The following is a 27556-nucleotide window of genomic DNA, read 5'->3' as shown; positions in this document are numbered from 1 at the left end:
AAAAAACAACAACAACAACAACATTATTGTCATGTATTTAGTTTGCAAATGTTCTTTCCATTGCTTTACCAACATAATGTGCTAACCACTTTGATATGTTTACGGGCCCTGTGCAATGTCTACCATTCAGCTTCAGGGGAAAATAAAATACATGCTGCATATTGTCATCCACATGTGCTGCATGATTAATCTAGACCTGCATGATTTATCTAGACCTTCCACTGCATGCAAAGTCTCATGACAGCCCTCCCCCACTGCACAGCTGGTATTTAATGAAAAAAAAAAATCTAAATCAAAACAAAACCAGTGACCGGATGAAATCTGTCCAGTGTCCAGCAGCACAGAAGAAAAAGCTTGAAAGGAAGACACTCCCTTCTACAAATGCCACAGACTCTCTCACAGCCGTCTCTTTCACTGTTAGCATTCCACAGAGCGACTCTACAGCTGTTACACTTGAAGAAACTGTGTTTCAAAAGAGGAACCGAGGAAAATACTTTTTTTTAAAGTAGGTCAACATGGTGGTGTAGCACAGCTGGAACAGACTATTGTATGAAAGCTACTTAGAGGGCAAAACTGGCACTGGTAAGGTTTTTTTTAAATATATTTTTAAACAGTTCCTTAAATCCTATTAATACAAAATAATTCAAAATAAATTCATCATATCATTTTAAAATGATCTTTTTTTGAATGCATATTTCTTCAATAAAGTTTCTATTCCTGAAATATTACATTTTAACCCTCATTTCTCTGTAGACATCATCATGGACACCAATAAATGTGTTTCCCTCACATTCCTTTGTATTTGTCTGATGTTGGCACACTGGGACTCAAGTTCAGCTTGTCACACTGGCTCTCAGACGGAATGTGAAAAAGCTCCATTTGTGCCTGGCTACAATCTGGCAGGAGAAGGCTTTGATGTTGTCAAGATGCGTCGTAAAGGTGCCTTTCTGATAAATGTCAAGTCACACATAGACAACGGTACCTGTACCATCTGCAAAAACCGCTTTCAAGGAGGGCAGATGCAGAAACTCCCCTCAGCCGTGTTGGACTGGCGACCCTTCAGCCGCTGCAGCAAACAGCTTTCTAGTGCTCTTCATCATTCTGTCGACTCCCTTATGAAGAGTTCAACGTCACTTGTTAATAATAACTGGGAAATGGATCTTAGCCTGGATGACATGGGAAAGGTGATTTTTGGAGGGAGTCGATCAGATATTGCTCAATTTGCCCATTCTCAGAATACAATGGATAAGGCAACCTTTGCCCTTCATGAGATCAGCTGTACATACTACAGGTTAGTCTATATTTTTGTATTGTATTTATACTATTTGCCCAAAAAATGACAACAATACACTCAATATCTCTCTACACCCTTGCATGATGATTATGATAATAATCACATCAGCAGTGGGCGAGTTGAAGATTCTAAAATCAACTTCTACAATATGTTTTGTGCAAACCTCTGTGCAAAATTAGTCCTGTTCAGAGATCAAATAAATGTATTTAGCAACAGAGTTTTTGGTCAGTCCTTATTCAGTGTCATAAGTTTTACAGTTTCAATAATTATTTGGTCATTGAAACCTAAACAATGTCACTTAAAATAAACGAATGTGAAAAAATATTTGTCGGTATCTGTATTTTTCCAAGTATTTAACCGAACAACGTCTGCGCTTTAATAAATGTATAATGTTGCTATAATGCTGATATTTGTCAGGACGGATTTTGGGGGAAACTGTTACATACCTGTCAAAGATTTTACATGAATCGTTCAAAATGGCAGGTGTATGTGAAAACACTGTAATTTTTCTATTCGCTCTAACAAGATGTCCTTTATCTACGTGCAAACCGATCTCTCTAATCTCCACACAGAAAGTAGAACCAAAGCACAACCAAAACAATGTTCGCTTTAGGGTTCAACCCCTAGAGGGCGTGATGAGCAAAAATATATGATAAATATAGCTGCAAGCAGCAATTAACGGGATTCAAGCATTTTAGCAGCGTAACGTTATATAGCAGTTAGGAAGTCTGTAAGTAGTTTACTCGACAATGAAATAAATTATTAGAGTATTAGTGTTTATAGATTGAGCTAACAAATGTTTGATTACACACTCCAAAAAAGCAACTTTGGTTTATATATATTGACAAATTTTTAATGAACATTTGTAATGGCCGCTGTTATGTCGAAGTATTCATTATAAGCAGCCCTATGATATAATTTGTAGATCAAGTCATGGCACCTTAGAAAAAGACACTGCATGTCAAATTTCTAGTTAATCAGATAAATGGTTACTCAGATACTGTGATTTTTCAATGTATAGCGCCACCATCTGGCCAATGTCTACGAGTTTCATGCTATGACCTTTGATTGACCTCTTGCATATGTGTAACAAGTTTGGTGAAGATATTTTAATCCATTCATGAGTTAGGGCCATTTTAGCTCTTCCCAATAAAAAATTCAAAAGGGCAGTGAAACATGCTATTAGTGATCTCCTACTGCCATCTAGTGGCCACGGTGTAATTTTTTCATGTGATTACAGCCATTTAGGAGTGCATAAATATATTCCTTCTGTAAATGAGCATGCTATAACTCTAAATGTTGTATTTTATTAAAATAATTATCTACAGAGTTAAAAAGTTTGACAAGCTTTGACTAAATTTGATCTTAAATGCATTAACTGTGTTTATGGTATGTCAGTTTGAGATTCAGAATGCATTCTTTGCTACAGAGCAGTAAAATAAACTATATGTGGTCTGTTACTGCTACCATCTAGTGGCCACAGTTCTGATTTTTTAAATATGTTTTTAAACAAGGTGTTTAATTATAGAACCAGTTTTTGCCTATTTGAATTATTATGAAGAAGTTAACTGGGACTAAATTAATTTTTTAATACATAACAGTGTTTGCATCATGTCAACATGTGATTCAGAATGATTCTAAAAGCAATTTCCCTGACTTTAAACTTTAAAAATGTAAAAAAACAAAGGTATGCAAATGTTATGAACAAATAATACGTGGTCTTGTGCTAACATCGAGTGGTTAAATTTGGTAGGTGACAATTTAAAGTCTGTGTTATAGTGGCTAAAATGATAGAATATTGAAAATATGTGTTTTTGAGATCTGTAAAACATCCAAGATGGGACAAAAAATTTAGCATGTAAATAATTTAAGTGATAAGCTTGAACTAAACTTGTAAATGTGTGTAAATGAAGCATGTTTACTGCATTTTTAAGCCATTTTAGCATGTTTTTAGGACCATCTCTACTATTATAGCGCCACCTATTGCCCGATCTCCACAAAAAAATCGCAAGTTTCTAGCATCTTTGGAGTGAGTAGATCAATAATTATCAAAAAAAAGTTAAACTTTTCACTTTGGATAGCTGTAACGGGCTCATTTACAAAAGGGGCATGTCTACATGAACCTACATGCCTGTAAACCCATAAGGAAAACTCAAAACATCACAGAAATTGGTGAGCACATGAGGCACATCAATGTGAAACAACACTGGTTTCGTTGCGATTGAGCTAAAAACCAGGGACTAGTTCGCAAAAGTAGGTTTTTTTACATATTGATGATTTTTGAACGAACTATTTGATTGACAGCAATGGTTTTAGTCTCAAACTGTTCGGTATGAGCAGGCCTATCATATGATATGCATTTTGTGTGGCTGTGTAAAACTCTGTGTAATAACCAATTTATTACAACTTCAAAAAACTTAAAAAAAAATTTTTTTACAAACCTTTAGGACCATGAGTCGAACATGCCCACCGAGTTTTGTTTTGATCACTCATTGGTAACCTTGTTTAATGGCTGCTCAATATTTATTAGCTAATGGCGGCCATGTTTTTTGAGATATGCCAATGTCCTTTTAGTATGTCATAACAACTTGGACAAAGACACTGCATGCCAAATTTCAAGCTGATTGGACTAATGGTTGTAAGGTTAGGGTCTTTTTATGGTTTTTAAACTTTATAGCGCCACCATGTGGCCAAAGTCCGCGCGTTTTACACTGTGACCTCAAATTGACCTTACACATGTTTGTGCCAAGTTTGGTGATATGTCATTTCATTCAAAAGTTATAGCTACAATTAGCATATAGCTTCAATTACAATTGAACGTTTTTGTGTACTGTTTTGTGTGAGAATAAAAACTTCAACTTTTTTTGATAAGTATTAATATTCAGTGTTCAGAGACCATTTCAGAACTGTTTTGGTTCAGATTGGGCAAAAAACCTAGGAATAGCTTGCAAAAGTAGGTTTCGGACAAATCACAGGTAGCGGAAAAACTTTCCAGCTGTCTGGAAAATTTAAGTGACCCCATTTCAGGCTAACCCAGGGACTACAAATATGTATGTTTTTTGAGTCTACGACAAACGGTGTACAAATGGCGGCCAAAAATGTCTAAAATGTTGGTTTTTAGCACCATAGCGCCACTTATGGTCCGATTTGGCTGATTTTTGTTGAGCATGTAATGTACCAGAATACTACCATCTGACCAAGTTTCAGCTCTCTAGGCCTTACAGTTTGGTCAGAGCAATAGCAACTTCAGCAGAAAAAAACATAATAATAAGAGCAAAAATTAACAAAAACAATAGGGTTTCAACGCTTCGCGCTCGAACCCCTATTTATGAACAATCCATTGTAAACCATCAGATGAACATTTTCTGTGCGTGATTTTAGTGATTGTTAGTCAGTTCGTGCCTAGTCAGCTACTACTATACATTTAGACATTTCCCTTATGCTGTTTTCATATTTTCAGTTTCATAAACAACATTAAAAAATGTTTTAAGCGCAAACTTTTGTCAATTCAGACTCTTAAAATCATAAAAGTTGTAACAACATTGTGAATGTGTCTCATGATGCAGATGCAATATCTTAAAGATAAAGCATGTAATGCTGATCTGACAAAAAAAAAATGTTTGCCATAAAAAGGTCACTGATTTATCTGAAAAACCACAGATTTATCTGAAAAAGAAACCTAGACAAAGCATTAATGAGTACTTTCTTATCACCTCCCATGACAAAATAGCTGTCAAAAATCAAAATGTCAGGCAGTTTTTACAGTTTTATTTAGAATCTACTGAGATATGACCTTTTTCTGTTTGCAGTTACAGAATAACAGACAACCCAGAGCTCAGCGCTGAATTCTCAAAACATCTCCAGAAGCTTCCGGCACAGTATGATGCACAAACAAAACCTTTGTACCGAAGGACTATTGAAACATATGGCACTCACTACATACGCCAAGTCCATCTGGGTGGGCGAGTGAGGCGGGTCACAGCTTTTCGAACATGTCTTGCAACCCTGAAGGGCTTCTCGGAGACCGATATCAAAAACTGTCTAAATGTGGAGTTAAAAATCACTTTGGGGTTCTTGCCAGGCAATGCCTCGCTTTCCAACAAATGCTCTCAAATACTTAAGGATAATCTGAGCATGGGTTTCTACCAGGGCTTCATGACACACAAGACAGAGGTTCTGGGAGGAGAGAAATACTTCCCAGACCTTGTTTTAAGCCAAAGCCCAGCTGAAGCTTACTCAAACTGGATGATGAGCTTGCATAACAACCCTGACGTTATTTCATATGCTATTTTCCCTCTCCATCATCTGGTGGCAGATCCTGAGGTTAGTTCCAACCTAAAAATAGCAGTAACTGAATATATTGAAGAGAACATGATTTCTGTAGACCACAAGGAGAATCAAGGATGCTCTCAAACACCAAATCTGGATCATAACTGCTGTCCTATGAGAGCCGGTCGTGGCACATTAATAGTGTTAGTGCAGAGAGCTGCAGGACTGAAAGCTGATCTCTTCACACGCACTGATGGTTATGTCAAAGTCTGGTATAACTTCATGTATGAGGAGACTGAGGTGGTTATGGACAATAATGATCCTGAGTGGAATATCAGCTATGATTTGGGATCGGTTGAGTTTGGTCATGAACTCATATTTGAGGTGTGGGACAGTGATGTGATTTATAATGACATGGTGGGGAGATGTGTGGTCAGTCCTGAACGTGGGATTCACTCACACAGCTGTAAATTAAAGAGAGGTGTCCTTTATTTCACCTACAAGGCTTCTTGTGATGCTCATCTGACTGGACCCAGGTGTAGCAGATATTCACCAAAACTGTGAGACCTCTGTATTTGTATAGAACAAACAACTTACAGGCCAAACATGATTAGAAAATAAATAATTTTAAGACTTCTATTTGAACACACTGATGTCTTGTTAAAATCGTATGTACTTGGTGTACTTTTACATATGCTCCACTTTTAAATGGGTTAAATTTTAATAGCAAATAGAAACATGTAATTCAGAAATGCGGCTATTTGAAGATAATAGGTGCATATAAAATAACCAATGAATGATTGATAACTGATTATGGAAACTTTATGTACTGTGATTTTTTATGTGCACTTGTTAGCATAGCACTATTAAATACACATTCTATTTCTTTCTATATATATATATATATATATATATATATATATATATATATATATATATATATATATATATATATGTTTATTATTTTGTTAAAGAATATTTACTATAAAGGCATTGAATTGTTCAAACACCTCAAGGACATATCTTTGAAAAAAATGTAAATGAATAACAGTTTTGCTTTTGATGATTGGTATGGGTGTTTTTGGTTGGTTTATAACACAAAGTGCAAATAAAATCTTTTGTTTTTTGAGCAAAATTTTAGTTACAATTTCATAACTTTATCTCACAAACAAAAGAAAGCTATAGTAGGCCATTTGAGAAAGTGTGAGAAAAACTATGACCTGTACAACATGTTTGTAACTCTAATTTAACCCTACCCTATCCATCTCCATAACTAACCCTAAACTACATTAACCTTGTCCGTAACTAACCCTAACTTACAATAACCCTAATCTTAAACCTAACTCCAGTAGTTAAGTCTGTGAACAGTATTATCTGTGCAGTAATGTGATTGGCTTTGAAAGGTGCAATGATATTAGGGTATATGGAGAACTCCTTCAGAAATTCTACAAGGAACATATGGAAATCCTACATAAAACATGCTGGACTCCTGCAGAAATCCTACAGGGAACATGCAAGACCCCTGCAGGAATCCTACAAGAAACATATGGGAATTCAACAGGGAACATATGAGAATTCAAAAAACATGTAGCAATCCTACAGGGAACCTGCAGGATTCCTGCAGAAATCATACAAAAAAGAGGTAGAAATCCTACACAGAACATGGAGGACTTCCTATGAAATCCTACATGGATTATGCAGTAATCCTACAGGGAACATGTAGAACCCCTGCATAATTCTTAGAGGAAACATGCAAGATTCCAGCAGGAATCCTACCAAAAAATAAAATAAATAAATCCTACTTAGAACATGCAGGACTCAGAAACGGAATGTGCAGGACTAATGCAGGAATCCTACTGGGAACATGCAGGACTCCTACACGGAATATTCCATAACTACTACAGGAATCCTACAAGAAACATAGAGGTATGCAACAAGGGACTTGCAAGATTCCTACAGATAACATTTGGGACTCCTGCAGGAATCCTACAAGTAACAGGTAGAAATCCTACGCGGAACATGCAGGACTTATGAAATCCTATATGAAAAATACAGTAACCCTTCAGGGAACATGTAGAACTCATGCATGAATCTTTCTTGGGACATGCAGGAATCCTACAGTGAACATGCAGGACTTCTGCAGGAATCCTACAAAAACATGAAGAAATATTACAGGGAACATTCAAGACAACTGCAGAAATTTTAGAAGGATCATGCAGGAATCATACAAAGAACATGCTGAATTTGTGCATGAATTTAACAGAAAACATGCAGGACTCATAAAAGTTGCCTGTGAAGTATATACAGTACTATAAATGCAGAAATATAAGGTATTTTAACTGTAAAAACTGTAAACTATCATCCTGTTCTGTGGGAAATTTCAGTTCTACTAGACTCCAGCAGGATCTCTGACCTCACACAGTAATTGTTTTGTATTTTTACATTTATTTAGCTAAAAGGTTAAGCAACCACCAAGCATACTCAAGATAAACATAAACAAGAGGAGCTCCAGAAGATGTAAAGACAACAATTCCCATGATTCCACACCCATTTATGGCATCATCAAACGATGACTTTGTTTTCAATATGCTCTCTCTAGAGACAAAACAATGTTAAACTATTTTGCAACGTCAAGAGTTCAATTAACTCAAAATCATATTCATTCATTCATTTTATGTTTAGCTTAGTCCCTTTATTAATCTGGGGTCGCCACAGCGGAATGAACCACCAACATATCCAACATATGTTTTACACAGAGGATGCCCTTCCAGCCCTTTCCATTACTGGGAAACACACATACATTTGCATTCACACACACACGCAACCGACAATTTAGCTTACCCAATTCACCTATAGCGCATGTCTTTGGACTTTTGGGGGAAACCGGAGTACCTGGAGGTAACCCACGTGAAGACAGGGAGCACATGCAAACTCTATACAGAAATGCCAACTGACCCAGCCGAGGCTCAAACCAGCAACCTTCTCGCTGTGAGGCAAGGGCATTACCCACTGCGCCACCGCATCACCCAAAATCACATTCAACTATTGTAATTGAACATTCAACAATTGTTCAACAATTGTTCACCAGTGCTCTTTTCAGTCTGAAAAAAGATGAATGATGTGTGAACTAAATAATGGCCATTTACAAAACACAAACAGGCACTCAATTTGATTGACAGCAATGGATTTAGTCTCAAACTGCACTCAACAGGCAAGTAAACTATTTGCTAAATAATGCCTTACACTACTGAATTACAGCAAAACAGTCATTTGTAACTTTAAACATTACTTTTCTAACTTGTTACTCACTACACAGTAGAGGAGAAAAACATAGGTGCATTACAATTCAATAATACATATTCAGTATTGAATGTGAAAGTCGTCAGGTTGTTTACTGAAATTCTCAATTTATTTTAACATTATATTTACTTAAATATTTTACTCTTTTATTTTTTAAGGTCTGTAACCATCTCACGTTAGTCATACTACTTAATTTGATATGGCAAGCATCAGGCATCACTCTACTAAAGTGGAAAGTACAAATCAATAATCTGGTGGTTTATGACAATCAACATTCTTTTTGACTCTTTAAGCTTTTAAGTGGTTTGGAAAAACATGAGTGCATCAGGCCTCATGCCAGAATAAAAAAGGAAAGTACATCAAGAGTACATCTTCAATATTGAATGTGAAAGTTGCCAGCTAAACCTTTTCAGAAGTCCACACCCCGTTGACTGAAATACATAGCCTTTTTTTCTAGTGCTGCATTGCCACAGACCTTATTTGGCAACCATGGAGTCAAGAGCATTCACTGTTCGGATGCTCATCTTTTTTATTAGTGTCAGTGATCTTTGTCCCCTTATTCATCCATGTAATGGACTTCATTCGTGTCATAAAAATGCAAGTTTGACAGCACTGGATGTTTTACCAGGTGGAGGCTGGGATAACCTGCGCAACATAGACAAGGGACGAGTGATGAATCTGAGCTACTCCCGGTGTCAGACCACAGAAGATGGAGTCTATCTCATTCCAGATGAAGTCTTTGTTATTCCAAAGAAAGAGGGTGCAGTGGAAACAAACTCAGAGATCATCATGTCATGGATGAATCACACAAGCTCTACCTCAAGCTCCATCAATGCAGACGTTTCCTTCCTTTCGGCGCTCAATGGTAAATACTCAGAAGAATATCGACACATGAAAACTCGCCAAGTGAAAGACAATTCTGTGACATCACGAGTTCAAGTAAGTCAAAATCAAATTTAACTATTGTAATTAAACATTCAACATTTGTTCACCATTACTATTATCAGTCTAAAAAAGATGAATGTGTGTGAACTTTAAAAGTTAGCCATTTCTTTTTCAAATGATTCTAAAGGTTTAATTAAACCTTCAAAATATGAGAAATATCTTATATTTGAAAGACAAAATATATAACCTGGTTAATGAATTTTTTTTCCCAATGTATTAAGCATACACTGACAACAGTATATGCAGTTAAAGGGCACCTATTATGAAAATCGTCTTTTGTAAGCTGTCTGGAAAGAACTGTGTGTAGGTATAGTGTGTCCACTGTCATATCGGAGTGATAAGTCTCTTTTTGAAATTTCTTGACGTAAAATAGGATCCAAACCCTCCCATTTTGAGGCCGATATGACATATTAGTGCTGTTTCCCCGTGTATTAATATGTCTCCGTATTAGGCGTATAATCTTATCAATAAGACAAGAAGTGCACAAATCAAACAGGATTGAAAGATCTATTCAGCTCGCTGGATCATCAATCATCATCAAATATGTCAACTTACACAAACCCTAAACCCAATCCTAACCCCAACCTAGCAGCCTACTTATAATCTATTGAGAACTAGTTGGCATGTAAATGCAATGTAACTTAAATTCAACAAATGGACCATCAAAAAAAGTGTGACCTAAATATGTACCTAAATCAAGTTTTTTTTTGTTTACATGTTAATTTCTAAAACCTATTTCATCTATTTTGTTTCTTTTTTTTTTAGGTTCGAAACCATCGGTAACGCTTTCTTTTACAACCCGCAAAGTACCGCGTAAGTACAGTGAAATTACAGTGTACTTTTCTGTACGTACTGTGTAAGTATAATGAACGTATGTGTAGGTATGAGGGAACAAATCGTAATGCTTGGGTAAAAAGGGGGTAACAACCAGATGTTCATCACGAAAATGACCGCGTAAGTACAGTGAAATAACGGTGTACTTTTCTGTACCTATAGTGTAAGTATAAATAACGTTTACGTAAGTATAAGGGAACAAACTGTAATGCTCGGGTAATAAGGGGGTAGCATCCAGATATTCAGCATGAAAGGTACCGCGTAAGTACAGTGAAATAACGTTGTACTTTTCTTTAAATTGCAAAAGAACAAACCATAATGTTTGCGTAAAAGGGGAGTAACAATAAGATATCCATCACGCAAAGAAGTATATTAAGTTTACGATGTACATTTCTTCAAGTATTGTATACATATAAAGAATTATGCAAGGATGGTGACAACCTATTGCTATCTGCAAATGTACTGTATATGCACCTGCGTGAGTACATTAGTACTCTTATTCAGTGCTTGGGTTTTATATAGGGTGTTTAATGAATAAAAGGTTTACAACCTGTGAAATTATGAACCCTTATTGTATACTGTATGTATTTTAAATCTGCAATTCAATATAACATATATTTCCATACACTACTTACCTTATGTTTACTCGTCGATCTCACCAAAGCCATCAATGTCTCCATAACTCACTATCAACAAATAACTTTGCATGACATAGGCCTACCGTCAGGGTTCAATGCAGATTAAAACAGGCTCGCATCTTTACTGCTGTTGCACAGGGGGGCTAACTGTTGCATTTCAGTAAATGTATAGCTGATGCTTTATAGAAAAATCTAGTAATTTGGTCTTCAAACAATAAAAACTGCTGCTGTAGTTTACTCTGTTCTTAGTGTTCAAGTATACACTAGTATGTTAAAGTTCAGCTTCTTCCCTCTTTGTTCCCTGTAGTTAAAGGGTAAATACAGTATTTGTTCCCTCCTTGTTCCCTGTACTTACAGGGTAAATACCACATTTGAGGGTTGTAAATTAAAGTGAAGCTTTGTTCCTCCCTTGTTCCCTGTACTTACAGGGTAAATACCACATTTGAGGGTTGTAAATTAAAGTGAAGCTTTGTTCCTCTCTTGTTACCTCCTTGTTACCTGTACTTACAGGGTAAATACCACATTTGAGGGTTGTAAATTAAAGTGAAGCTTTGTTCCTCTCTTGTTACCTCCTTGTTCCCTGTACTTACAGGGTAAATACCACATTTGAGGGTTGTAAATTAAAGTGAAGCTTTGTTCCTCCCTTGTTACCTGTACTTACAGGGTAAATACCACATTTGAGGGTTGTAAATTAAAGTGAAGCTTTGTTCCTCTCTTGTTACCTCCTTGTTACCTGTACTTACAGGGTAAATACCACATTTGAGGGTTGTAAATTAAAGTGAAGCTTTATTCCTCTCTTGTTACCTCCTTGTTACCTGTACTTACAGGGTAAATACCACATTTGAGGGTTGTAAATTAAAGTGAAGCTTTGTTCCTCTCTTGTTACCTCCTTGTTACCTGTACTTACAGGGTAAATACCACATTTGAGGGTTGTAAATTAAAGTGAAGCTTTGTTCCTCCCTTGTTACCCCCTTGTTCCCTGTACTTACAGGGTAAATACCACATTTGAGGGTTGTAAATTAAAGTGAAGCTTTGTTCCTCTCTTGTTACCTGTAGTTAAAGGGTAAATACAACATTTGTTCCCCCCTTGTTCCCTTTAGTTTACAATGTAAAATCTTGAAGGCAGTGAAATAAATATACAAACACACAATATATTTCTTCTTTACTTTGTAACCTTTATTTTAATAAATAAGCATTTTAAAAGACTTCATATTAATCAAACATTGTCTTGTCTATCATTGCCTATACTCATTCATTTTCTCTTCGGCTTTGTCCTTTTGTTAATCTGGGGTCGCCACAGTGGAATAAACCACCATCTTATCCAGCATATGTTTTACGCAGTGGATGCCCTTCCAGCTGCAACCCATCTCTGGGAAACATCCATACACACTCACTCACACGCATTCACTACGGACAATTTAGTCTACCCAATTCACCTGTACCGCATGTCTTTGGACTGTGAGGGAAACCGGAGCACCCGGAGGAAACCCACGCGAACGCAGGGAGAACTCCATGCAGAAACCTTCTTGATGTGAGGAAACAGCACTACCTACTGTGCCACCGTGTTGCCACCCAGCTGCAACCCATCACTGGGAAACATCCATACATACTCATTCACACACATACACTACGGACAATTTTACCTTACCCAATGTCACCACATATTTTTGGACTTGTGGGAGCACCCGGAGGAAACCCACGCTAACATGGGGAGAACATGCAAACTCCACACAGAAATGCCAACTGACCCAGCCGAGGCTCGAACCAGCGACCTTCTTGCTGTGAGGCGATTGTGCTACCCACTGCACCTGCCTATACTCAAACAGCAAAATAACACATTATTTCCTTCCCCCTTTTTTTCTGGCATCTCTTGCTTGGCTTCCTCTTCTGCTCTTCTCAGCTTCCACTGAGGACTCTGATGGTGAGTGGCTGATGAAATCCCATGGGTCTTGCTGCTCTGCATTTATATAAAATATATGAACAGACAGAAAGGCTTTTAGTAAGCTATAGACATGTTTATTTTGATGTTTAATGTGTGTGTAGTGGTTGTCCAACAATTTCACATACTAAACATTTACAGATACCATACAGACACTATACATTATTATCAAACAAAAGTACTATCATCAGATCATATGGGAGATTGTGATCATTTATAGTGATAATAATTAAAGTGCAGAGGGGAAAAGGCTTAAATATATGTGCAGGCAGTATAGACTTTGAAGTAAAGATTATTTGCAGTTCAGTGTACATATTTGAATTCTGTGTCACTCATTAAATGGTAAGTAAATGTAACGTTTGGGTTAACTACCCCTAAGGTTAGTTTTTGATTAAAGTACATGTCTTAACCCATCATTAGTCCTAAATAAAGTGAAAGATAACATAATATGGTTGATGTACTGTTATGGACCCTTTTTACATTTCAGCGCAGTGAATGGGAAAGTACAACACATTTTTTTTACAATCTTCTTTGCTCAAATAAAATGAAAACTTTACGATGGTGTTGTCTCGACAATTAGAAAAATAAAAATATAGTGTGAAACTGATAACGCCAGCAAGAAGAGAGAATAACTTCTAATTTACTCATGACCATAGACACTGTTTGAAACACCTCGCACATGTAATCATATTATATAATGCATACGTAGATACAAATAAATGTTATTTTATAAAAAAATCAAATAAAAAACTCAAGGATTTTAGATCCTGATGATCGTTAAACGCGTCATAACAGTGTTGTGAAAAGGGTGTAATTGTTAAAAATAGGTACAAACATTAGATATAAACAAAAACCTAAACAAACACTTCTATGTACATAACGTCATAAAAATACTTGTTTTATTTACCTCGCGCTGCCGTCCTTGTACTGCCGTGAACAGGAAATTCTGGGAATGGAGGACGGAGAGTTGAATCGATTCGTCTTCAACAAACCGATCAGTGTGACATCAAAACATCGCGAGAACAACAGACAGCTCCGTGTGCATTTGAATCCATCTCGCGATATTGTATCACTTCAGGTACGCGCCTACTGATTCGTTGATTCAAACGAGTTGTGAATCAAGAAGCCTCTAAAGATCCGAATCAAACTGCAGCAGCACGCCACGAGGTTTTGCTCAGACTTTTGGGACGTTTGGAATTGCTCCGTCTTGTCACCATGTAACACATGTGAGTAAATCGTTGTCAGTAAATAAGGCTATTGTTACGATTAGAAATTGTGCATTAACCAGATTATATTTATTTTGTTTCATTTGTTTTTAGCGTAACATTAACGTTAGTTCATGGCCGAATCTAAACGGCCAGCAGCGAATATTTACCAATGTTTACTGTCGTTTACTTTGCACATCTTAGAAATGTTGCCAAAGTTCCTATGGATTTAGTTTCTTCATGTCATTCCAGAAAGACTGGATGATGAGCAGGTCAGATCTCTGTGGCTGTTGTCATACTGACTGTGCAGACGATTTTCTCCCTTTATACGTTAATTACAGCAAAGTTAATGACAAAATTAATGTTTGGAAATGTAAATTGATATTTTCTGTAGCATGCCAGTTTGATATATCAATAGCCCCCCACCCAATTACTAGTAACGTTTGCCTAGGACTTTAGCACAGTAGCCTACTATTTAAGCCTTTTCCCCTCTGCGCTTTAATTATTATCACTATAAATGATCACAATCTCCCATATGATCTGATGATAGTACTTTTGTTTGATAATAATGTATAGTGTCTGTATGGTATCTGTAAATGTTTAGTATGTGAAATTGTTGGACAACCACTACACACACATTAAACATCAAAATAATCATGTCTATAGCTTACTAAAAGCCTTTATGTCTGTTCATATATTTTATATAAATGCAGAGCAGCAAGACCCATGGGATTTCATCAGCCACTCACCATCAGAGTCCTCAGTGGAAGCTGAGAAGAGCAGAAGAGGAAGCCAAGCAAGAGATGCCAGAAAAAAAGGGGGAAGGAAATAATGTGTTATTTTGCTGTTTGAGTATAGGCAGGTGCAGTGGGTAGCACAATCACCTCACAGCAAGAAGGTCGCTGGTTCGAGCCTCGGCTGGGTCAGTTGGCATTTCTGTGTGGAGTTTGCATGTTCTCCCCATGTTAGCGTGGGTTTCCTCCGGGTGCTCCCACAAGTCCAAAAATATGTGGTGACATTGGGTAAGGTAAAATTGTCCGTAGTGTATGTGTGTGAATGAGTATGTATGGATGTTTCCCAGTGATGGGTTGCAGCTGGGTGGCAACACGGTGGCACAGTAGGTAGTGCTGTTTCCTCACATCAAGAAGGTTTCTGCATGGAGTTCTCCCTGCGTTCGCGTGGGTTTCCTCCGGGTGCTCCGGTTTCCCTCACAGTCCAAAGACATGCGGTACAGGTGAATTGGGTAGACTAAATTGTCCGTAGTGAATGCGTGTGAGTGAGTGTGTATGGATGTTTCCCAGAGATGGGTTGCAGCTGGAAGGGCATCCACTGCGTAAAACATATGCTGGATAAGATGGTGGTTTATTCCACTGTGGCGACCCCAGATTAACAAAAGGACAAAGCCGAAGAGAAAATGAATGAGTATAGGCAATGATAGACAAGACAATGTTTGATTAATATGAAGTCTTTTAAAATGCTTATTTATTAAAATAAAGGTTACAAAGTAAAGAAGAAATATATTGTGTGTTTGTATATTTATTTCACTGCCTTCAAGATTTTACATTGTAAACTAAAGGGAACAAGGGGGGAACAAATGTTGTATTTACCCTTTAACTACAGGTAACAAGAGGGGAACAAAGCTTCACTTTAATTTACAACCCTCAAATGTGGTATTTACCCTGTAAGTACAGGTAACAAGGAGGTAACAAGAGAGGAATAAAGCTTCACTTTAATTTACAACCCTCAAATGTGGTATTTACCCTGTAAGTACAGGTAACAAGGAGGTAACAAGAGAGGAACAAAGCTTCACTTTAATTTACAACCCTCAAATGTGGTATTTACCCTGTAAGTACAGGTAACAAGGGAGGAACAAAGCTTCACTTTAATTTACAACCCTCAAATGTGGTATTTACCCTGTAAGTACAGGGAACAAGGAGGTAACAAGTGAGGAACAAAGCTTCACTTTAATTTACAACCCTCAAATGTGGTATTTACCCTGTAAGTACAGGTAACAAGGGAGGAACAAAGCTTCACTTTAATTTACAACCCTCAAATGTGGTATTTACCCTGTAAGTACAGGGAACAAGGAGGTAACAAGTGAGGAACAAAGCTTCACTTTAATTTACAACCCTCAAATGTGGTATTTACCCTGTAAGTACAGGTAACAAGGAGGTAACAAGAGAGGAACAAAGCTTCACTTTAATTTACAACCCTCAAATGTGGTATTTACCCTGTAAGTACAGGGAACAAGGGAGGAACAAAGCTTCACTTTAATTTACAACCCTCAAATGTGGTATTTACCCTGTAAGTACAGGGAACAAGGAGGGAACAAATACTGTATTTACCCTTTAACTACAGGGAACAAAGAGGGAAGAAGCTGAACTTTAACATACTAGTGTATACTTGAACACTAAGAACAGAGTAAACTACAGCAGCAGTTTTTATTGTTTGAAGACCAAATTACTAGATTTTTCTATAAAGCATCAGCTATACATTTACTGAAATGCAACAGTTAGCCCCCCTGTGCAACAGCAGTAAAGATGCGAGCCTGTTTTAATCTGCATTGAACCCTGACGGTAGGCCTATATCATGCAAAGTTATTTGTTGATAGTGAGTGAGTTATGGAGACATTGATGGCTTTGGTGAGATCGACGAGTAAACATAAGGTAAGTAGTGTATGGAAATATATGTTATATTGAATTGCAGATTTAAAATACATACAGTATACAATAAGGGTTCATAATTTCACAGGTTGTAAACCTTTTATTCATTAAACACCCTATATAAAACCCAAGCACTGAATAAGAGTACTAATGTACTCACGCAGGTGCATATACAGTACATTTGCAGATAGCAATAGGTTGTCACCATCCTTGCATAATTCTTTATATGTATACAATACTTGAAGAAATGTACATCGTAAACTTAATATACTTCTTTGTGTGATGGATATCTTATTGTTACTCCCGTTTTACGCAAACATTATGGTTTGTTCTTTTGCAATTTAAAGAAAAGTACAACGTTATTTCACTGTACTTACGCGGTACCTTTTATGCTAAATATCTGGTTGTTATCCCCTTATTACCCGAGCATTACAGTTTGTTCCCTTATACTTACGTAAACGTTATTTATACTTACACTATAGGTACAGAAAAGTACACCGTTATTTCACTGTACTTACGCGGTCATTTTCGTGATGAACATCTGGTTGTTACCCCCTTTTTACCCAAGCATTACGGTTTGTTCCCTCATACCTACACATACGTTCATTATACTTACACAGTACGTACAGAAAAGTACACTGTAATTTCACTGTACTTACGCGGTACTTTGCGGGTTGTAAAAGAAAGCGTTACCAAACCATCTGTACACACTAAAGGTGTATCTTGACTTCATTTTGGACTCCCGTTTTGCTCAGCAGGCACTGGAAATAGCATACGCCATTGAAAATAATCAAACACGCCTAGAAATGTATCTGTCAGAGAAACTTGTACTTAATTATGGCACCCATGTCATCACAAGTGTTGATGCTGGAGCCACTTTGGTGCAAGAAGATTATTTAAAAAGGTCCTATGTCCCTGACAATCAGTCAGATTTGTCCTCTCTTTCTGCAGCAGCAGGCTTGAAGTTCTTCAACAATCTTAAATTTGATGTTGGTGGCAAGGGATCCCAAGACAACACTGCAGTTCAGGAATATCAGAGAATCGTTGCACATTCTGTAATGCTGAGTCATGGAGGAGCTTTATTCTATCCAGGCATTACTCTGCCTAAGTGGCAAGAGAGTACGCTCAATAATCTGGTTGCCATTGACCGTTCTGGGCTGCCGCTGCACTATTTTCTTAATCCATCAACATTCCCAGACCTCCCAACACAAACAGTTAAAAAACTGGCCTCATCAGTTCATCAAGCAATATAACGATACTATAAAGTGAACACCATTCCGGGTTGTGTAAATGTGGATTCCCCAAACTTCAACTTCCAGGCAAATGTAGACGATGCGTCTTGTGAGGGTCTGATCACCAATCTTAGCTTTGGTGGCATGTACCAAAGATGCACTCCATTGACATCAGATGGAGATGCCATCTGTGAAGAGGCAGCACAGAAAAACCCAGCCACTGGTGATTATTCTTGCCCTGAGCATTACAACACCACCTTGTTACACTCTGAGATAGTAGAACGCCAATATAAGGAAAGCTCAACACCTACTGAAGATTGTGGGTTTTTTAAGTGGTTTACTTGTCGTCACCAGAAAAGCGAATATATTACCCATGTCCATCAGGCAAAAGTGGACACTTACTGGTGTTTCACATTTCAGAAAACTCCAGAATACTCTGGCTACCTGTTTGGAGGTCTATATGGACCAGATTTACAAAACCCTCTGACCAAATCCAATAGCTGCCCACCAGACTATTTCACGCTAAAGTTCCTGCCTAATGGCATGAGGATTTGTCTGAGTAATGATTACGAGGCTGGAGCAAGATTCTCTGTACCTTTTGGAGGCTTCTTCAGCTGCTCTTTTGGCAATCCTGCAGCAAATAATCAGTTTCGCTGTCCACTTCAGTTCAGCCAACATCTCGCTGCCATTAGTGATGATTGTCAGGTTTTGTACTGTGTCCAGTCTGGTGTGTTCACTGGTGGCCTGTTAAAACCAGTCCTCCTTCCTCCATATACAAAACCACCAGTAGTCAGCATTTATGCAACAAAGCAGTAGCTCTAGTGACTTAAGGTGATTGTTTAAATGTAAGTGTTGGAAACTAAAGATGATGACACATGGGGCAACATTTAGAGCAATGTCCCAGATCAATTAAATGGAGACTGAAAGTGTACAGCAATGTAGTGGCGCAGTGAGTAGCACGTTCCCCTCACAGCAAGAAGATCGCTGGTTTGAGCCTTGGCTAGGTCAGCTGGCATTTCTGTTTGAAGTTTGCATGTTCTCCCTGTGTTTGCGTGGATTTCCTCTGGGTGCTCCGGTTTACCTTACAAGTCCAAAGATATTTGGTATAGATAAATTGGGTAAGTTAAATTGTTCGTAGTGTATGAGTGTGTGTGAATGAGTGTGTATGGCTATTTCCCAGTGATGTGTTGCGGCTGCAAGGGCATCCACTGTGTAAAACGTATGCTGGATAAGTTGGTGGTTCATTCCGCTGTGGCAACCCTGGACTAATAAAGGGACTGAGCCGAAAAGAAAAAGAATAAATGAATAAAAGTATAGAGTTGTTTCAGCCAGGTCTTTCAGTAACACACTGCATGAGAACATCCTGCATAAAACTACCAGATCCAAAAAGTATAAGTTTAAGATGCAATAAATCTGGTAAAACTGCATTGACTGTCCCACTTTAAATTAACTTTCCTTAATGAATATGTACTTACACTGAAATTAATCATTTGTTTTGATGTACTTATTGTGTAAATGCATGTTTTTACATTGAACGTATGATTGATTAAATACATGCATGTACTGTAATTACATCTGTCATTCATTTCTGAAATTACATCTTTAATTACACTATTGATCATCCCTTACACATTAATCCAACCCTTAAACCTACGCATACTACCAAACCTTTCTCTAACCAAACCCATATAACACATCAAAAGCACCAGATGTGTTTTGCAATGTAATATGAACATAGAAAGTACATAATATTTAAGAAAAGCGAGTCAATTATGAGATACATATTATAAACAGTGATGGCACAAATATACATCAAAAAGCATTTCATTATAAATATTTGGACAAATTTGTTTAAATAAAAAACATTACTGCTGAGGAAATGAAAACGCAAGTAATTTGAAAATACAACAACATTTACAAAATATGATTTCAGATGCAAGATGCTGTTAGATAAAGATAGGAAGTAGACTCCTTGGGCACATGTAATATTCTGAAACTTGGCTAGCAGTTAAATTGTACGCTTTGTTCGTAATTGATCATCACAGTTTGACATTATTATAATTATATATTTGTTAAATTTATAAATTGTTTTTAAATAAACTTTATGCAAACTGTGCCAGCCTCCAATTGATGTACTGCTGTAACTGGTATTCCTTTCTTCAGAAAATAAATGAATTAACCTATTTTACATCACTCTTAAGCAGGTCGCACACCAGAAGCGCCGCTCGGCGCCGCGACACGGCGCGTACATGACAGTTTAAAGCAGGTCGCACACCAGAAGCGCCGCTCGGCGCCGCGACACGGCGCGTACATGACAGTTTAAAGTATCACACACCAGACGCGCACATTCGAATGATATTTAACATGAAACTAATCAGATGGCGCTCTGTGGCGTGGCTGAAAAATGAACTGCGTCCTGAGCCGTCGCCGGGCGCCGCCGACAGCCGCCGACTTGCGGCGTCGGTGTGTGTATCCTGATAGAAACCTATGTTTAGAATTCTAAAATACATGGCGCTGCGTGGCGCTGCGCGGCGTGCGCCGAGCGGCGCTTCTGGTGTGCAACCTGCTTTAGGTTGTTGTGTCCTTCTGTTGGCTGGAAGAAAGAGCAAGCAAACAGTCAATATAGGCTCATTCTGAAAACGTAGCCCTACAAACATTTCTATAGATCGCGAAATATGAAGCAAGAAGTATGTATGACTAAATTTCATATTTAAAACGAATGATAGGCCGGTATGACGCTGTTCCTATATGAGCTTAACAGCTGGCTTTCCTGCTGTTACCAGTTTGTCCTATAAGTTTGTAGTGTACATCAACGGACTTGAGATGCAGAGGTGAGTTGGTTACAATGACAGGGTTTGAGTTTGCTGAAGAACGGTTCCAGAAAGCAGGTAAGACAAAAACAGAATCTAAAAAATAAAATAAACAAGTAAAAAAACAGGGTGAGAATGTGGTAAAATCTGAAAACATGTTAAAAATCAGGTGAGGGTTTTTTCTTCTTGAAAATGGTCAGTTGGTTTTAGTGAAGTGTGTGGGAGGGTCAATCAATACAATTTGTTGGGTTTAGGTAAGGAAGAGGGTGAGTTCATCAGCCAGCCAAACAGTCAGTCAACAGCAACCTCAAATTTGATATCTGAAAAAAGCGTACACAGTGGCCAGTGGTGGATTTACGAAAACAAAAACCTCAAAAAAAAAAAAAAAAACATGCCTCCAGGGTCATATTTGGAGGTCTCCAGATATTTACATAGAGGAATTTTTTTAGAATGAGCCTGGGTAGCAAATGGTAGTGTATAAAGACTAGGGGACTGAACACAAGGTGGTGCAGAGATTCAAATGGTTAAACAACAGAACAAATGTAAAATTTGTGATGCAATGTGTTTAAACAAGAAAAAGAAAAATGAAACTGAAAGCTGAACAGAACCAGAGGTGCAAACACAAGAGGAAACAAGAGAACGGAATTAGACATACGTGGTGATAATCCATAACTAGGCTAACAATAAAACAAGGCAGGCTATACTGGAAAGAAATATCGAAAACAAAGACACACAAACTCAGAAATCATCATGTCATGGATGGACCTGACAAGTTCCACTTCAAACTCTGTCAATGCAGAAGCTTCCTTTTATTCAGTGCTCAATGGAAAATTTTCTGCTGAACACCAGCGTATGAAGACTCACCAAGTGAAAGAGACTTTTAAATTTAAAAAGTAAATTTCAACTAATAGAGTTTTACCTGGTACTTATTGTAAAAAAAGCTCTTAAAACTATACATAAAGCCTCTACAATTCATATAATTAATGTCATTAATCAACAAGCAGAAGAAATTGCAGATGCTATTAAAAACAATCAAACACGTCTAGCAACTTACCTGTCAGAGAAACTCATTCTTGATTACGGCACTCATGTCATCACAAGTGTTGAGGCAGGTGCCAGTCTGGTGCAAGAAGATTATTTAAAAATGTCTTATATCCTGAAGAATCAGTTAGACTTGTCTTCGGTTTCTGCATCAGCAAGCTTTAACTTCTTTGACAAAGTTAAATTAGATCCCAGTTACAGTGGAGGCCAAAAAACGTCTCAAAATAGTTATTATCAGGGTAACATCACATACTCTTTAATTCAGAGCCACGGAGTGGCTGGGTCCCAGAAAATAGAAAAGAGAAGCCAAGTCTTTAGCTGAACCTGCTCAAGACTCTGCCAGCAAGAATCCAGGAACACCCTTGCCACAACATCCACTATTCATCAAAGGACGTTCCCTTGGACAATAGCTAATCTCCTCAGTTAACAACAAGTGCAAATCACACTAAAAACTAACGTGTGTCAAAAAAAAAAAAACATGCATACTATCTGAAGCATACTACACGTGCAGTAAAAAGTAACTCAAAGTATATGACATGCAAATCAGCAAGAACACATTATATAACACAAAAAAATTTGGAAAATTACCTAGAACAATAAAATGAACAATAAAAACAATGAAATATGGCTCCTACACCTCCAATCTCACAGCATGGAATGCATTCAAACACTTTCATACCCTTTACACAACACCTTTTCCCAATTTTACACCTTTACACCATTCATTACCCACATCCACTTCACTCCACCGAGAACAGGTAAGCCAGCTCTATTAAAAGCCAGTCCAACTCTAAAACCAACCTTCTTGTAAAAGGCATCCAAAAAATGCACCCCTACTTCCCAGATTCTAAGCTGCCCATCACCCTTAATATCCTCTCCGAATGCATTTCCACCCTCCGCAAAGGTTATCAGTGTAGCTGTACAGACAGCATTTTTTGGTTAGATCCTCCGAAATCACTATAATCTGTCATTTCAACCCAAGCATTGACCCCACCATCTCAGATTTAACTTTGTTTGATAAGGAAACTATTTCTTTCCTCATCAAGCAAAGCAGAACAGGTCAATCACTCAAACCACATTTCATTTACTTATTTAATCTTTCCTCCCTTACACATCCCATTCAAAGACTCCTGGCCTTTTTTTTTACATTTTAGGTCCCAAAATCCCAGTCCTCTTTCCCCCTAGTCATGGATGACACCAACCAGCCAGTAACACATTTCTGGTTTCAGAAATACCTTAAAGAAAACCTATATAGCTTCTTCCCTGACATCACTGTTCTTTCTCCCGTGACTGTAAGCAATTCAGTATTAGTGGGGGTCTAGTCCTCCACAAGAGGGCCATCAATTCCTGGTAATAATCTCTTTTTTAACAAACAAATGGTAGATCCTGTGTCTACCAGGGCGCTACAGGGCTGATCAACAACCACACAGTCCAGACCCAGTCCTCTGGGAGGTCTGCTGGCTGTGGGATATTACAAACGGTATTCTAGTTTTCTATCACTAGTATTACTATTCAGCTTAAATGCAATTTAAAGGCTTAACTAGCATAATTACATTGTATTGTTATATAACCAGGGTGTCACAGTGGCTCAATGGGCTCAGTGACCTCACAGTAAGAAGGTATTTGGTTTTAAGAAGGTCAGTTGGCATTTCTGTGTGGAGTTTGCATGTTCTCCTCGTGTTCGCGTGGGTTTCCTCCATGTGCTTCGGTTTTCCCTATAAGTCAAAAGGTGACTTGGGTATGCTAAATTGTCCGTAGTGTATGTGTGTGAATGAGAGTGTATGAATATTCCCCAGTCATGAGTTGCAACTTGCAGCTGGAAGGGCATCCACTGCGTAAAACATATGCTGGATAAATTGGTGGTTCATTTCACTGTGGCGACCCCTGATTAATAAAGGGACTAAGCTGAAAATGAATTAATAAATGAACAATTAGTCTATCAGGCTTTGTTGCTAAAAATAAAAAAAAATAAAAAAACTGAGAAATCATGATTTATGCATGAACTAAGTTGTTGAATGGTCAGTGTATGAGGCACCTAGGCTTTAGCTTCAATTTTTATTGAATTATTTTCAAATCAGTTCCGTATTATGTTGTGAAAAAACCCCTGTAATGTATACTGCAGTACCTTTTAAGTCTGGCTTTCTTTGATATCTTACCAGTTTGCCAAATATGACTAACTATCTCTCTGGGAATGTCTTGACACCGGCAAATACATACTGTAACAGACATGCCAGGCACAAAAGCTTGACAGGCATAACAACAACAACTAAGGAGGGCAGGGGTTAGTGAAAGGTCAATTGTATCTTATTTTGTTCCTAGAGCTACCAAATCTGATCACTGAAGAGAAGTTTTGACTTGGTAGGTGGACCAGGTTTGCCACAGATTATTACACAGTCCTCCCCAAAGCCCTGCCCCACAACCCTCCCTCCAATGAAAGCATAATCCACAGAATAGGTAGTGGACTACTTTATTTAGTCAATGAATACTGCACGGGTGTCACAGTGGGGAAGTGGGTAGCATGATCACCTCACAGCAAGAAGGTCTCTGGTTTGAGCCCCGGCGGGGTCAGTTGGCATTTCTGTCTGGAGTTTGCATGTTCTCTCTGTGTTTGCGTAGGTTTCCTATAGGTCCTCTGGTTTACCTCATTGTCCAAAGACATGCGGTACAGGTGTATTGAATAAGCTAAATTGGCCATAGTGTATGTGTGTGAATGCAAAAGTGTATGGGTGTTTCCCAGTGTTAGGTAACACTTTACAATAACAGCACATGAATAATGATCTATTAATGTGTAAACTAAACATTATTATGAATTAACGATGAGTTAATGCATGCCCTAATCATGAACTAACTTTAACTACAACATGATTCACAAGAGTTTGTGCATAAATAACAGCTACCTTAATTACTTGATAGTACATGTTGTTAATTAATGTATTAATAAACATTTAAGTTTAAGCTAAATATAACCAACATGAACTCATGAGCTGAATATGTATAATTATGTTGTGACTATTTGGAGGGGCACATCATCAATAACTCATCTTTAACTACTCATGAACTTCTGTGTTTAAACTCTTCATGTTAAGGTTGAGAGAACACTTATCAATTGTTATTCAGTATAAACACACTAGACAGGCGTGCATAAGGAGTTCATGAGTAGTTAAGAATCGGTTAATGATGTGCCCCTCCGAGTAAAGTCATGACATAATTATATATTAACAGCTCATGAGTTCATGATGGTCAAATTAAGCATAAACTAATGTGGTAATTAATACATTAACTAACAAACAATCATGTACTAACAATTAAGGTAGTCGTTATTCACACATAAACTCATGTTGTAGTTAAGGTTAGTTCATGATTAGCGCATGCATTAACTCATCATAAGTTCAAGTTAATAAAGTAATGTTTAGTTTACTTAACATCATTATTCATGTATTGTTATTGTAAAATGTTACCATTTATTTGCTTATGATTATGCTAGCATTAAGGTTACCAAAATGCCAGTATACTCCAAAGCAATGACAGAGTAGTGAAGTGCAAGACAGTAACAGATTGCAGTGCATTTTCAAATTTACGTTTCTGAAATGATGACAAGTGAACCTTCGTCAAAAACAAAGTTTATATTATTTGAAAAGATTTTAAAACAACAAATTAAGAACAGCCGCGCAATCTATTCACACAATCGCGTGTTGATGTTTTTATGTGTACAGTTATAATCAATACAATGTTTAAATCAATATAATGTAATAATTTTAAGAAAAACATAATTCTGGTTTTGCAGATTTGTTGACGTACATTTGGTTAGGATAAAACAAGAATACTATAATGCTAATGCAGCTATTACTTTGATTATAGTAGTGATATTTACGGCAAGAAAAATTGTGCCATCACCTTGTCAATCAATGCTCAATTTGATTACAGTTCTGTGATTCCAGTTAGTGTTCTCTTTGTGTTCGCACGGGTTTCCTCCATGTGCTCTGGTTTCCACCACAGTACAGTGTGTCTGAATGAAAGAGTGTATGGGTGTTTCACATTGCTCTGTTGTGGCTAAGGGACTAAGAAGAAGGACAGTAAGTGATTAAGTAATTACAGTTATTGATTATATTGTTGTAATAACCTTACTGAATGTCTACACCATGTTGCAGTGAGCATCAGGTTGTGAAAACAACTGATCCTGACACCACAAGCATAATCAGAGCTATCAGGCCATAAGTTACACCAGCTTTATTCCCTCGAGACTGCTCAAAAGCTGGAATAATTTCAACAGGATTTGCTGGTTGCCATATTCTTGATTGTCCAACCCTCACCCAGGAAACATTACCTTGTGTCATTACAACTACAGAGTTTGACACAGTCATGTCAACCAGTGGTGGGCTTGTATATGGCGGAAGGTGAACAGGTTTTAACTGACCACCACTGAACACACCAGACTGAACACAGTACAACACCTGACAACCATCACTGATGGCAGCGAGTTGTTGGCTGAACTGAGGCGGACAACGAGATTGACCATTTGAGAGAGGGTTGCCAGATTGGCAGCTAAAGAAGCCACCAAAAGGCACTGCTGATTTTGTTGCTTTGACATAATCATTGCTCAAGCAAACCATTATTGCCTTAGACAGAATTGTTTGACTGAAGAAATTTGGAGGACACGTATAAGATCTGGTAAATAGATTGGCCTGATAGATTGGCATAATGGCCTGATAACTTATGGCCTGATAGTTCTGATTACTTTTGTGGTGTCAGGATCAGTTGTTTTGACAACATAAGCTTGATGTAGACATTATAAAAGGTTATTACAACTATATATTTAATGACTGCCATCACAAAATTGTGATTAAATTGAGCAACCATTAAAAAGGTGGTGGGTTTGAAGGATTATTACACATTTTCTTGCCATGAATCTCACTACTATACTATCAAAGTACTAGCTGTGGTAGCATTAAAGTAGTATTAGTGTTAGTAAACTCTTATGTTTTATCTCAACCACAAGAATACTTAAACTAATCCGCAACACCAAATATTCACTGCAAAATGTTTTTCTTAAAATGATAAAAGAACGCCTGTCTAGTGTGATTCAAACATTGTATTGATTTTAACTGCACAAAAAAAAACACAATCTGTTTGATAGCTCTGCTGTTCTTGATTTGTCTTTTTAAAATATTTTCAAATAATAAAATAAATAATAAACAAATAATTTGCTTTGGTTGTCTATTTTTTGAAGATGTATATATAAATATATATACATTAATTTCAAACATGTAAATTTGAAAATGCACTGCAGTCTGTTACTGTCTGCACTTCACAAGTCTGTCATTGATTTGGAGTATACTGGCATATTGGTAACCTTAGGGCTAGCATAATCATAGCCAAATAAATACAG

General features: G+C 37.5%; 2 protein-coding genes and 2 long non-coding RNA genes across 5 annotated transcripts; 3 read left to right on the top strand and 1 right to left on the bottom strand.

Annotated features, from left to right (window-relative positions):
* Positions 1–289: 289 nt before the first annotated feature.
* prf1.5 (perforin 1.5) lies at positions 290–6208 on the top strand. Of its 2 annotated transcripts, XM_087263486.1 has the most exons (3): positions 290–582; positions 754–1291; positions 5104–6208. In XM_087263486.1, exons 2-3 carry the CDS (start codon positions 762–764, stop codon positions 6125–6127), a joined length of 1554 nt encoding a protein of 517 aa, XP_087119612.1. In that variant the 5' UTR covers positions 290–582; positions 754–761; the 3' UTR covers positions 6128–6208. The 2 variants fall into 2 exon arrangements, with proteins under 2 accessions (XP_087119612.1, NP_001116718.1); NM_001123246.1 differs by lacking the exon at positions 290–582 and having other exon boundaries at positions 753–1291; positions 5104–6140.
* Positions 6209–6591: 383 nt separating this feature from the next.
* On the top strand, positions 6592–26942 carry LOC795715 (macrophage-expressed gene 1 protein). The gene is given in 4 exon segments (XM_087264045.1): positions 6592–9806; positions 17775–19124; positions 19127–19150; positions 26860–26942. Coding segments are annotated over 4 exon segments (1911 nt in total). The 5' UTR covers positions 6592–9352.
* On the bottom strand, positions 12435–14173 carry LOC141375647 (uncharacterized). Its single transcript, XR_015498070.1, has 2 exons — positions 14127–14173; positions 12435–13237 (listed from the first exon to the last, which is right to left on the bottom strand). It is a non-coding gene; the product is annotated as an uncharacterized LOC141375647 (long non-coding RNA).
* Positions 14396–15826, top strand: LOC141375648 (uncharacterized). The gene is made up of 2 exons (XR_015498069.1): positions 14396–14445; positions 15138–15826. It is a non-coding gene; the product is annotated as an uncharacterized LOC141375648 (long non-coding RNA).
* Positions 26943–27556: the final 614 nt, after the last annotated feature.

The sequence above is a fragment of the Danio rerio genome, chromosome 8 (assembly GCF_052040795.2).
Source record: "Danio rerio strain M-AB ecotype USA chromosome 8, GRCz13ab, whole genome shotgun sequence".
Taxonomy (NCBI): Eukaryota; Metazoa; Chordata; class Actinopteri; order Cypriniformes; family Danionidae; genus Danio; species Danio rerio.
The sequence above is the reverse complement of the archived record's forward strand: the minus strand, read 5'-3'. Positions and strand labels throughout refer to the sequence as shown.